Source organism: Hippopotamus amphibius, chromosome 5 (assembly GCF_030028045.1).
Source record: "Hippopotamus amphibius kiboko isolate mHipAmp2 chromosome 5, mHipAmp2.hap2, whole genome shotgun sequence".
Taxonomy (NCBI): Eukaryota; Metazoa; Chordata; class Mammalia; order Artiodactyla; family Hippopotamidae; genus Hippopotamus; species Hippopotamus amphibius.
In genome coordinates this window covers 167,278,213-167,291,965 of record NC_080190.1, presented here as the reverse complement: position 1 = coordinate 167,291,965, position 13,753 = coordinate 167,278,213, and the positions used below count along the sequence as shown (strand labels likewise).

The window sequence follows — 13,753 nt, the reverse complement described above, 5'->3', positions numbered from 1 at the left end:
CAGTTTTTGCTTGATGGACAGTGCTGTACTCAAGGTTCTGGTCCATCCCTCTTTCAATACTTCTTCAAGACCTCCTGTGGGAGAAACTGCTAGCATTGAAATTGCCATCTTAAAAGATATGAGTGCTTAAAACTTTAATCGACATTGAAAACTGTCCTCCAAATACATTGGGCGAGTTGACGTCCCACAGGGAGCTAGCCTGCGTGTTCCCCACACCCACCCCATGGTCACCGGCTCAGCTGTGCTATGTACCTGCTCGTGTAGATCAGCAAACTCTCATCACCTGAGTTCTGCACCCATTTTCCCAGCTGAGAGGAAAGACAAAATGCCAGTGCCAGTGGGTTCCCTCTTTTTCTGCAAGAGGGGAAACGAGGTGTTCTTGATGTGTGTGTAAGTTCTAGCACCAGACAGACCTGGGTTGGCTGTAGGCTCTTCTACTGGACTTGGCTCAACAGATTAAACTCCTGTTAAGTGCCAGGCACTGGGGATGTGAGAGAGATTAGGACAGACACGGCCACTGCCTGGATGAAGCTTCCACTCTACTGTGACTGGACACAAGCGCTTTTGCCTCTGAGCCTCTCTTATACCAGCCACAAGACTGTGCAGTAGAATCTGACCTAGTTGGGTGGTGGGAATTAATGATCACATATGTGGAAAGTGCTCTTGTTAAATTATAACATCATGTCATCTGGGGTGCTTCATTAATTTGTAGCCTCAGTCCTCTCTTCTTGCAAATGTGAGCAACTGAATTAATTGATAAAGATGTAAAAATATGCACTCCTTTGGCAAAATTGAAATGGAATTAATTTTGAAGATCATTCTTGTCTCAACACAGGTTGATTTATAGGCCTTAGTTATCTTCATAATATTTCAAGGTCTGCTGGGAGGGTTTCAACTCAATGCTAATCTAGTTACAGGTAAATATTCTCAATATTTAATCAATAGATAGAGGCTGAAAAAAAATAGAGGCTGTACTTCTGTTGTGAAGCAGTCTATTAATATTTTATAGTCTAAATTATAAAATAGTTATAAAAGAGGCTTTTTGTATGATGGAAGTTCAGAAAACTATAAGGAAAAAGATCATTTATAATCTCACTACTCTAAGATAAGCACTGTTAATATTTTTAATGTTATTTCCTGCCAGTCTTTTTTCAACCCATTTATTTTATAAAATTGAGTTTATATTTTATATGCAATTTTGTATCCTGCTTTTAATACTTAATCACATTATTTTTACTTTCCTTTGTTACTCAGATGGTTCACAAACTGTTTTGTAGTGACATGCTGTACATCATGAGGATGTCCTGTGCGCACTACTCAGCTCTCCACACTGCAGCCACTGAGCTCTTTGTAAATGCACATTTGATTGTACCCTCTAAGGCTTTCACATTGCTGCTAGGAGAACTTGGCCTATAGGGTCTTCCATGGTCTGCCACCTCACCAGCCTGCCTGGTCCCCCTCCTGTGCTTCCTGTGGTTCTCTGGCTCCAGCGTCTGCTACAGCCATCAGGGTCCTTTTTATTTCCTTAATCTCTCCTGCAGGTGCCTCTTCCTCCTCCCGGATGCCTCCCCTTCCTCTGACTTGGTTAACTCCTGTTCATCCTTCATCTGTCTCTACTTCTGTTGTGAAGCATTCTATTAATATTTTATAGTATAAATTATAAAATAGTTATACAAGTTATAAATAGTTACAAAAATGTCCAGTCTTCAGGGCGGCCTGCCCTGTCCGCCAGACGGGTCAGTCCACCTTGACTGGGGCTCCCAGAGCATCCTGCCTGTTCGCATGGCAGCAGGGAGCTGGTGGTCCTTATCTACCCATTTATATGGTTACCAGGCTGGCCCACTCTTTCCTCTAGAAGGTGTGCTCCAAGAGAGCAGGAGCTGTGTTTGTTTCTGTCCCTATTGTGTCCCCAGTGCCTGGAATACTTTTTTGAAAGAATGAATGAATGAATGAGTGAGCAGAAAAAAAAATGTGCAAACTAGTTCTCTGTGTTGGAACCTTCAGGCAGCTTCTGCTCTTAACTAGTGTGAAAACTCATGCAATGAGCACCTTCACTCAAATTTTGTATTCTTTCTTTCGCTAGATTCCCAGCAGTGGAAAAACTGGATCAAGGGGTCTGATCTTTCAAAGCTCTGCCTGAATGCTCTCTAAAATGCAGTGGGAGAGAGTGCCTCTTTCAATGAATAGGGGGCATTTGGAGTGAAATAATGTGATAGGAATTACCCAACACTGCAGCTCTGTGCAGCAGCCCACAGGCACAGGCTTGCACTGAGAGCCCGGTGCAGGTGGCTTGGCCACTTCTTCGGATTCATCACCCTTGTGGGAGGCAGCACTGAGAGCGTGACCGGGTATCCGTGTAATAACATGAAACAATCAGCCAGAGGTGCTCCTAAGACCTTGTAGACCTTGCACTAGAGAAGGAAGTACCGTGACTTGTTTGTGTAATTAATGCTGTGAACCCAGAGTTTCTTCCTCCAGTAAAATTATCACCTTCTGGATATCTTTGTTATTTAAGAAAGATCCAAATTAGTTTCCTTAAATTAGCCTTGGGTTTAGCATGCAGGCATAGTACCGCCTTTCAAATTTGAATATTTTAATGACAGCATGAGACTTGTACCCTCTGGTGTTTATGGACTGCAATCTGTTTAAATATTTTTCATTTAAAACATAAGGTAAGCTGTGTTGGTCAAACATAGCTGTATGGCTAGTTCCATAAATATAGACTTCACAGTTACAATGGGTACAGCTTAATGGTGTCTGATTAATGGCACTAAATGATGGTTTGTGTTTCTGAGGACCTAGCTGGATAACCTGGGCAGAGACCGGAGGGAGCAGGTATGCTGAGATGAAGCCTCACCTGGCTCCTGGGCTCACCTGCCAACTCCTGTCCCTGGTGCAAGTTGCAGCACCTTGGTGACTGTCATTTATTGATTTCAGAAACAAGGTGCACCTGTTCCAACAGCCATGGGAGCCCCACACAGAGGTCTTCTCTGCCTGTACGGTCCCACCGGGGAGGGGGTTGGTGTTCACAGTGTTTCCAGGCAGTAGGAGGATTGGAAGAATGTGCGGGCTCTAGCAGTGGACAGTCTGCTTGGGTTCAAATCCCGGCTTCACCACTTACTAACTGTATGATCTTGGGTAAATACTCAGTTTTCTCATCTGTAAAACAGGCATAATGATAGGGTTGAGATTCAATACTTAGCAGAGAGTTTTGCTCATGGTAAGTACTCAGTAATCGTTAGCTGTGATTACTGTTACCATCTCATTTAGCATACACATTGCCATATTGAGAGAAAGGAGCCATGAAACAGAATAGGCTTTCATTCTCCATCATATACACAAAATCTAACACAGTGCCCGGAACACACAGGCGAGTCTTAATAAAGTGGTGTATGAGTTCAGTAAATGATAACTGAACAACCTTATTTTCCCTGTCTGAGTTCTGAACCAGCAACGATGGAGGAGGAGGAAGACGGAGCTTCACACATCAGGTCCATGACTGGTGGAGCCATGGGAGAAGGGAGCCAGGGGCAGGTCACACTGAGCTCCCACTGACTGTCCTGCAGGACTGGCTCCGGGGCCTGCTCCCTCCCTTTCCTCCCCACCGAGGTCCTTGGTCGCTGCCACCAGACTCTCCTGGCTGAGCACCTGCTACATCACTTGCTGCCCACAGGCAGATACCTTCTCACCAGAAAGGGAGGAGTCTGCACGGCTGTGGAGGCTCCGTCCTGTTCCAAAGTCCCCAGTCAGATTCACCAGTTCCCTTTTCCTGGGGAGAAGTGGGGACGTGGAGGAAGGCCAGGGGTCTTTCACTAATGAGTGGCCCTCACATGGAAACTTGCAGCAGAGAGAGTGTTACCCCAACAGTTGATTGAATAGGCAAGTCTGGGTGATCAAAACTAATGAATAAGGCCAAGCAGGTTGTATAGTGTCTAGTCTCACGGAGCAGACTGAATTCATTCCATTAAGGCGGGTCCTGTTAGAATCCCCTGGATTTCATCCAGGTTGGCTTGGGGGCACTGCTTGGCCACTGTGTGCCTAGCAATGACACACCCCTCTTCCTTCTCCTGCCTCCCTCTTCCTTGTTCTGCATCCCTCAACTCAGGCATCTCCTCTTCCCAGCTGCCTTCATCCAGGTTGGAGGGCTCCTTCTCTTCTACCTGCACGTGCTCCTGTCACCACTTCCACACTGTCCTGCAGCCGTGTGGAGACCTGTCTCCTCTCCCCCTGGGCCGTTAGTTCCCAAGGAAAAGGGACCCACTCTCCCATCTGTGTGCGTGCCTGGTCTGCACGAGGTCTTCTGGTCTGTTGGTGGGTGAATGCATGCATCCATCCATCCTCAGCCCCCTTTAGCCCACTTTTAAGCCTTCGGTGCTCGGCACCTGGAAGGAAGTAGGGGTCGTCAGGAAGGTGCAGGGTCTCCCCCGGTAACGGTGCTGCCCTCTGTTCTTAGGCTCGGGCCCACCCAGCTCAAGATCTTCACCTGTGAGTACTGCAACAAGGTCTTCAAGTTCAAGCACTCGCTGCAGGCCCACCTGCGGATCCACACCAACGAGAAGCCGTACAAGTGCTCGCAGTGCAGCTACGCCAGCGCCATCAAGGCCAACCTCAACGTGCACCTGCGCAAGCACACGGGCGAGAAGTTCGCCTGCGACTGCTGCTCCTTCACGTGCCTGAGCAAGGGCCACCTCAAGGTGCACGTGGAGCGGGTGCACAAGAAGATCAAGCAGCACTGCCGCTTCTGCAAGAAGAAGTACTCCGACGTCAAGAACCTCATCAAGCACATCCGCGACGCGCACGACCCGCAGGACAAGAAGGTCCAGGAGGCCCTGGACGCGCTCTGCCTGATGACGAGGGAAGGCAAGCGGCAGCTGCTCTACGACTGCCACATCTGCGAGCGCAAGTTCAAGAACGAGCTGGACCGCGACCGCCACATGCTGGTCCACGGCGACAAGTGGCCCTTCGCCTGCGAGCTCTGCGGCCACGGGGCCACCAAGTACCAGGCGCTGGAGCTGCACGTCCGGAAGCACCCGTTCGTGTACGTCTGCGCTCTCTGCCTCAAGAAGTTCGTCAGCTCCATCCGCCTGCGCGCCCACATCAGGGAGGCACACCGGGCTGCCCAGGAGACCGTGGTCTTCACCAGCTCCATCAACCAGAGCTTCTGCCTCCTGGAGCCCGGCGGGGACATCCAGCAGGAGGCCCTGGGTGGACAGCTGCAGCTGGCGGAGGAGGAGTTTGTGTTCCAGGGGGTGAACGCGCCCAAGGAGGCCGCCGGCCCTGGGGACGCGCGGCCCGAGGAGGGCTCCGAGGCCCCCGCGGAGGTGCCCGCCCCGCCGGTGCGCTCCGCCGCGGCCCAGGCCGGCAGCGCCACCCCGGCACCCTGCCACGAGCTCCCGGTGAAGAGCGACGGCGCCTCTGCCGAGGCTCTGGCTGCTCCGGAGAAGAACGTGGACGCCCAGCAGGGAGGCGCCGCCCCGACTCAGGACCAGGACTTCGCGCCACTGCTGACCAAGGCCAAAGGCGCCCAAGCAAACCCGGAGGCCCAGGGCACCCAGAGCCCCCCGGCCGAGGGGCAGAAAGTGGCTGCCCTCCCATCCGACGGTCCAGATCCCAGCAGGGGTCTCCGGTCAAACCCAGCCGAGGCCTCAGGCCCACCTCCAGGAGCGGGTGGGAGGGCTGCGGCCCTGTGCCAGCCTGACTCTTGCCCGCCCGCCCCCGAGCACCGGGCTGGCATCACTGCGTTCATGAAGATCCTGAACAGCTTACAGAAGAGGCGCATGAACACAGGCCTGTGCGAGAGGATCCGGAAGGTGTACGGGGACCTGGAGTGCGAATACTGTGGTAAGGAGGGTACCGCGGCACGCGGCTGGGTCCGGGATGGGGGGGGGGGGCTCTCTTCCCAGCAGCCCCTTGCGTCCCCGCCTGTCTGTGGGTCACCTTGTGTTTGAGTTGAGCTCGTGTCTCTTTGCAAAGAACACCTTCTAAGTGAGCGGGCCGTCATTGGTAGATAGTAGTGTGCACCGTGGTGCAGGTTAGCACGGGAAGCCTGTGAAGGCAGCCAGGATGGTGCGACAGCTAACCGCGCTGGCTCGGTCAGGCGAGCAGGTGGAGGTTTATCCCACGGCCTCTGCCAGAACTTTAGCCAAGAAGCCCCTTTCTTCTGGCACGTGACAAGCTTAAAGTCCAGCTTTAAGTCGTGGCCATGTCCTAGATGAGCAGGGAGAAATCACAAAAGTGGCTGCTGCTCTTTGTAGGGACAGTAGGAGTGCAACCCTCCCAGCTCGCAGTGAAAGCGAGGCCTCTGGGTCTCCTGAAGAGCTGGTAGGACAGGTCATAGGTGGCCCAGGTGTCAGCAGAGTTTAGAGCCTCTTTGATCTCACGCATGTGCATAAAGGTACTTGGCACCATGCTTGGTCCTCGATAAACAGTCGTTTCCTCCTCTCCCGGCTCTGACGTCGTGCAGAAGTAGCACCCTTAATATTTGCCATCTGCCACCTTTGAAAAGTCATTTCCAGCCAGAGATGTGGTGCAAAATGTGAAGGGTGACCCGGACAAGCATGAAAGGGAGAGAAATATAGTAGTTAAAAAATAATACTAATTAAAAAAAATCAAATTCAGGATAAAAGAAACTTCCTTGTTCTCATGTGAAAATATTTTTTTAGGCAAACTTTTTTGGTACCAAGTGCATTTTGACATGCATGTCCGCACCCACACCCGGGAACATCTGTATTATTGCTCCCAGTGTCATTATTCTTCCATCACCAAAAACTGCCTTAAACGCCATGTAATTCAGAAACACAGTAACATCTTGCTGAAGTGTCCCACTGACGGCTGTGACTACTCGACTCCAGATAAATATAAGCTGCAGGCACATCTTAAAGTTCACACTGAGCTGGTAAGTAGCACGCCTGAGCGGCAGCCCCGTCTCCCCTGGGTGCTCCCTGCTTCCTCGCAGTGATGCCTACGGAGGTGTCCCTGCTCCCTGTGAGCCCAGGGTGTGGGCATCCACCCTGGAAAACGGAGAGGTCCTTCTCACAGAACAGGCTCCTCACTTTACAAAGGCCTGCATCCCAGGGTTCCTGTCACAGGGAGAGTCTCACATACGTTGGAAAAAAGATTACATTGGACAAATTTGCTTTCTGTGCAGATTTTTCAGCATTTGGGGAACGTCTACAGAAGAAAGATCTGCAGAATAGAAATAAAGCAAGGGTTTCTTAAATGATGTTTTAAAGAACCGTCAATGACAGGGACAGTGATGCTGATCAGCTGCCACTGAAAGCTCTGGAGAAGTGAGTTCGACCTTCCTGTCGAGCACTAGGCACGGAGTTCGGGTCATAGTGAGAGCACAGTAAACATTAATGACCACTGTTGTCGTATTATTGTGTTATTGGTTGGAAACTCTGCGGAAGAATGTCTGTAAAGCACTTTAGGAAAAGGTGATGCATTAATTCAAGGTGCTGCTTAATATTCATGGTGGTAAAATGTGTTTAATTCTTTGGTGGGTGAGCATGTAACACAATGAGTGGATGTTTATTTTAGCAGATGCTACTCTGACTTGAGAGGCTGACACCCGAGAGTGATTCAAGAGTCTCCAGGTTCTAAAGGAGGCGCACCTGGCCCCAGGTGTGGTTCTGCTTTAACTGCATTCCCTTCTAGGCCATAGACTGTGCCAAATGAGGCTTCAGAAACTTGATGCGCTGCCTCTGTGTTCTGGCCTGAAGATAACTAACTCTCCTGCAGTTTGTTACCATGGGTGAAGTCAGGGTGTTTTGGGTTTGGTGGGTAGGTAGGAGCACGCGCTTTGGGGTTGGATACCTGGATTCAGGTATTGTCTCCAGTGTTGGCACAGGATGTGTGACTCTGGACAAGTCACTTGTCCTTTCTGAGACTCAGTAGCCTTCTGTGTAAAATATATATTAAAAAGTATGTCTGCTTCATACACACAAATACACACCCACGTACATATACACATATATGCACAGACATATCCACATATCCAGACATGCATTATACACACCCATATGTGCACACACATGTATATACCTGTACTGCACACGGCCCTAGACACATAATACACATGTACACACGTGTATCTCCCTGTGTGTGTACATGGGTCTCCTGCGTTATTGGGAGGTTAAAATGGAGTGCTCTAGATAAAGAACTTGGCTCAGTGCTTGTGTAGTTGACTGTAGCAGCTGTTGTGTGTCACCTGGGACCTCTTAATTCCTGTTCTCCCTCCTCTCTCTCTCTCTCTGTGTGTGTGTGTGACACATGAAGGTGTGATATTCCTATTTAGTTACAGGATTGTGGTTAAGTTGGTATTGTTTCCATGTTCTCTTGAGCAGGGAAAACTAAAGTGGCAGAAATCATTACTGAGACTTCACCAGAAACACTTATGAAATCCAGAGGATTTCCCAGCCGAGCAGGCAGCACACGCCCAGGGGAAGCCTTTCATATTTACCTTGGGGTATTGGATGACTAAGCGTTTTCCCTGAGGCAGGTGGGCTGTATTGCTGATGTAGGAGGGTAGCATTATTTATGAAAATAGGTTCCACAATTTTGAGTTTAGACTACATTTGTCCTGAGAGCCTGTCAGTTATTCCTGTGATGAAGTTGCAGGCACCAAGGAGATGTTGACATGGTGGAAGGACCTCCCATTATCTGTCATGGCTTACTTCCCTCCCTGCGACCTAGGCAGTGGCCCAGCTACCTTCTGTCTCTATGCATTTGCCCATTCTGGACATTTCATGTAAAAGGAATCATAAAATATATACACAAGTGGTGTGACTACAGCACCCCCCTTTCTCAGGGTGGCGGGGAGGCTCCAAGGAGAGAGCATGAATGAGCTTTGTGATGTGAAGGTGCCTGAGAGGCCTTAGAAGGTCGGGGGTGGGGCGGGGAGTGGTCTCGCTGGCTGGGAGCCCAGTGCTGTTCTGGCCTGGGGCCAGTCCCCCCATCAGTGTGGGCTTTGAGTTCCTTGCCTGTGACCCAGAGAGATGGGGCCGGGGTGCTGCAAGTCTGATTGGGCTCTCATATTCCATCCAACACTTAGCTCTCTGCAACACAGATTCCCATGCACTGGAAGAACTGAGGAATTTTAAAATGCAATCCATCCCCCTCTCTCCCTCCCAAAACGAGCCTGTAGTCATGTGCATTCTGGTTGTATTAGGACTCTGGGGTAGTTTGGCTGAGAGCCTGTAGTCATGTCCATTCTGCTTGTATTAGGACTCCAGGGTAGTTTGGCTGAGTGCCTGTTTCTGTGCCTCTCAACAACTGTTTCTTAGCTAAAGGTGCACCTAATGACTGGAAGGTATGTGTATGTTTAATGTAGCTTCTTCCCACCTCCTCCTCCCTCCTGTTAGTAACCAGATGGTGTGACTTAGAGCCAAGGGTGTATTGGCATCAAGGGAATGTGGGGACCTGGTCAAAGGCGTTAGTCAGTGATTTTCTGGAGCAAACCACTTGTGCAAACTTTGTGAAAGGGAGACTTAAGAAAATATGGTTTTCGTAGAATAAAAGGGGGACTTTGGGTTCTAGCATGTTAGAGTTGAGAGCTTATATCCACCTCTGTGATCTTGAGCAAACAGCTTAGCTTTCCTGAGCCTCAGTTTTCTCATCTGTAAAATGAAGATGTGGTACTGTCTCCGACCTCTCAGGATTGTGAGGGTTACACTAGAAAATAGGTATAGAACACCCAGGTTAGTGTTTTTTCAGCCCCCAGGTCATCATCCATTATAGGGTTGTGAAATTAGTTTAGTGGATTACAACTAGTTTATCTTAAAAATGAAATGAAATAGAATGAAATAGACACTCTCAGCACTGTTTACCCATAACAAGGTAACAGGTATTGTTTTCTGAGACCTTTGGTCCCGTGTTTCAGTGTGTTTATGTGCCAGTGTGTGTGCACGTGTGTTCTGGGTGACAGTGTCAAATGGGTGACCTCCTGTGTAGGTCCCATTAAATAAGTTTGTAGGTCATTGACCCTGATGATGTAATTTATAACCTCCTGAATCAGAATTACTTGAGGGTAATTGTTATGAATGAGATTCCTGACTCAGACCTCCACCACAGTTTGTGGGGGGACCCGGGAACGTTATTTAAGTAAGTTCGTCCTGATACAGATCTTTGAAATAGCAGGAAGTCAAGCTGATGGTCAGGATATGTCAGTCTGTCCCCTTTGTTTCCGGCTTGTGTTTCCTTCTCAGAAGACCTCACAGGCACCGTACGCTCAGGGCGCTGTGGCAGTTACAAGCCCCTGCTTGGGAGGAGCGGGCGCATTTTGGTCTTGTGTTCTGACTCCGCCACTTGTAAGTGGTGTGGCTTCACCAGCTGACCTCTCCGACCCCTCATCTGTAAAGTGGGGTGACGGTCCCCACCTCCAGGGTTGCTGTGGGAAGTTGGTGAGATGATGTCTGTGAGGGACCCAGCACAGGTCCAGGCATGAGGGGGTGCCGGTCGACACTACTGTTCCTTGTTGGTAGTTGCAGCAGGAGGAGGAGTAATAACGGTGGTGGTGGTGGTGGTGCTTCTATCCAGGGTGTGGTGGCCTTTCAGCAAACGTTTAAACTTACTGCCTGTCTTTGGGAAGTGTGTAGTCTGTATTTGGCTATAAAGGTAAGCGTCTTTATAAAATCTTAACATGTACTTGCTGGAAGTAAACTAAAATAATATATTGCTAATACCACACAGAGAAGTAGAGGCAGCTACTTGCAATATCTTTCTGGAAATAACTGGATCTATCTGTTTTTTTTTTTGTTTTTTTTAAGTAGAGCAAAATGTTATTGAACTAACGTGAATGGATATGAGGTTTTTCCTTCCCAAGAGTGACGAGAGTATGGTCTTTTCTTCCGTGATCACAGACTGTCTGTTTCTGTGCTGCCATGTTTGGGCATCTGTCCATAGTGCTGGGGACCTTGGGCTCCCGGAGCTTCCTAGGTATACAACAGCTGCTGTTAGCAAGCCCGAGGGCAGGAAGTGAGGGGCACAGCCTGGCAGAGCAGAGCTGCTTTCAGTGGGCAGGAAGAGCCTGGGGTTGAAATCCCAAATGGAGCACGTTTCTGGCTCTTTTCTAACTTGTTAAATTAGCCACAGTTTAAGTGTCACTTTTCCAGCCTTTGTCACACTTTCTCCATGTCCCATGATGCGTAGTGGCCACTGCGTGCTGGCAGTTCTCACCAGCTCATGAGCCCCCTGCGGGCAGGACCGGTATCTCCCACCTCTGTCCCCACTGCAGTGCTCAGCATAACACAGGGGCCCCGGAAGGTTTGAGGAGTGAATGAGTGAGTCCACAGAGGTCAGCAGATGTTGGAATCATGGCCTTTTTATGCCTCAGAAATTGTTCAGAGTGGAATCTCCCACCTTATTTTTTTTAACCTGATGTCAGATACTTTATAGGTTTACTTATATGATAGTTAATACACTTGGTGGCAGGGTTGGGGACAGATTTCGTATCTTCCACCCACTGCTAGTTTCAGGCTTGAGAATCACTCTGTGGCTTTGGGGGCCGAGGCACCTGCCACAGAGGCGTAGGCCAAGGCGGGGTTCGCCCAGAGCTGTGAGCCGGGCTCGAGGCTTCAGTCCCGGAGCTGCTCCTGCACGCCCACCCCCGACCCCATGGCTGCTGCCTCCTGCTGCGCCTCCTTTCTTTCAAAGAGTCCTGTGTGGCTTTGAAGGCTGTTCCCATCAGAGCAAACAAACTCTGAGGGCTGGGCTCTTTTACCGTCATTACCGCGTGGAGCTCTCACTCTCCTCCTCTACCGAGAACTCTTCACCACTGTGCTTTTCAAGTTTGCTGTGTCAGTTTGGGTTTTCATCTCCGGTCGGGAACTGAGGTTTTTGAAAAAGAAATAAACGAGTCCTTAGAGTGCACACTTCTCCCATCACCCTTTCCCACTGCCTGCGTCCTTCTGACAATCTTCAAAGGCATCAAGAAATGAGGGGCCCTGATAAGCTCTAAGATAAATTGCTTTCAGACTATCAGAGATTAAAAGAAAAAAAAATCAAATAGCAAGGGCTCAGGAGAGATCACTGTAAACTCCTTCAAAGCCCTTCTGAATGCCTCCATCAGCTCTGATGATGAGGACACTGGAGCAACTGGGGGTGGTGACAGGCCTCCTCCAGGATGTGTGCTGCGCCTGGGGCGTCTTTCAAAAGGCCGTGTGAGCACGAGTTCCCGTGTGCAGGCGCTGGGAGTGATGGGGTGACCTGGAAGGTCAAGGGCATAGAAGGACAGTGACGGGAGTACACTGTCAAGCCTGCATCCTGTGATGTAGCCTGTGCAGAAGTCGGTGGCATTGGCCACTGCGAAACTGAGCAGAAAATACAGAGGTTTCCCCATGTATCCCCTGTCCGCACACGTGCACAACCTCCCCAGCTCTTGACATCCCACACCTTAGTGCTACCTCTGTTGCAGTTGATGAAGCTACATTGACACATGAGTAGCACCCAGAATCCATAGTTTACATGAGGGTCCACTCTTGGTGCTGCACAGTTTTGGAATTTGGACCAATGTTTAGTGATGTGTATCCCTCATTACAGTATCATACAGAGTAGTTTCACTCCCCTAAAAGTCCGCCTAGCTCCACCTGTTCACCCCTCTCTCCCCACTCCTCCCTGGCTACCATGGGTCCCTCTACTGTCTCCACCATCCTGCCATTCTCAGAATGTATTATAGTTGGAATCATGTAATATGTAGCCTTTTCAGATTGGCTTTTTTCTCTTAGTAAGGTGCATTTAAGTTTCTTCTGCATCTTTTCGTGGCTTGATAGCTCATTTCTTCTTCGTGCGGGATAACGGTCTGTTGTTTGGATATACCACAATTTGTCCGTTCATATACCGAAGGACGTCTTGCTTGCTTCTCAGTTTTGGCAGTTATGAATAAAGCTGTGTAGGTTTTCGTGTGGACGTAAGTTTTCAGTTCATTAGGGTAAATACCAAGGAGTGCAATTGTTAGATCATATGGTAAAGAGTATTTTAGTTTTGGGAGAAACTGCCAAACTGTCTTCCGAAATGGCTGCACCATTTTGCGTCCCCACCAGCAACAAATGAGAGTTTCCATTGCTCCACGTCCTCACCAGCGCTCGGTGTTGTCAGTGTTCTAGATGTGGACCACTCTATAGGTATGTAATGGGATCTTGTTGTTTTGAGTTGTATTTCTCTGATGACATATGATGTGGAACATCTTTTCATATGCTTACTTGCCATTTGTATATCCTCTTTGGTGGAGTGTCTGTTCACGTCTTAGGCCTATTTTATCAGATGTATCTTTTGAAAATATTTTCTTTCATTCTGTCGCTTGTTTTTTCATTCTCTTGACAGTGTCTTTCACAGAGCAGAAATTTTTAATTTTAATGGAGTCCAGTTTATCAATTCTTTTTTTTTCATGGATAATGCCTTTGGTGTTATATCCAAGAAATCATTACCATACTTCAGGTCATCCAGGTTTTCTCCTATGTGTGCTAGGAGTTCCATAGTTTTGCATTTTGCATTTAGACCTGTGATCCATTATGAGTTAATATTTGTGAAAGGGTGTAAGGTTTTTATCTAGGTTTAATATTATTATTATTATTTTTTGCATGTGGCTCTCAAGTTTCAGCATCATTTGTTGAGATAACTATTTTTGATCCATTGTGTAGCATTTGCTTGTGTGTCAGAGATCAATTGACTATTTAAGAGAGTCTATTTCTGAACTCTGTTCTGTTCCATTTGATCTGTCTATTATTTCACCAATATCACATTCTCCTCATCACTGTAA

The 13,753-nt window shown here is 48.7% G+C and overlaps 1 protein-coding gene across 2 annotated transcripts in view; it reads left to right on the top strand.

Moving 5' to 3' along the window:
• Positions 1-13,753, top strand: part of ZFAT (zinc finger and AT-hook domain containing) — a 174,830-nt gene that overhangs the window by 73,732 nt on the left and 87,345 nt on the right. For both annotated transcript variants that reach the window (XM_057737087.1, XM_057737088.1), the window contains 2 exons: positions 4,454-5,841; positions 6,663-6,895. In XM_057737087.1, coding sequence (XP_057593070.1) covers positions 4,454-5,841; positions 6,663-6,895 — 1,621 coding nt within the window. The remainder of the gene's footprint in view (positions 1-4,453; positions 5,842-6,662; positions 6,896-13,753) is intronic.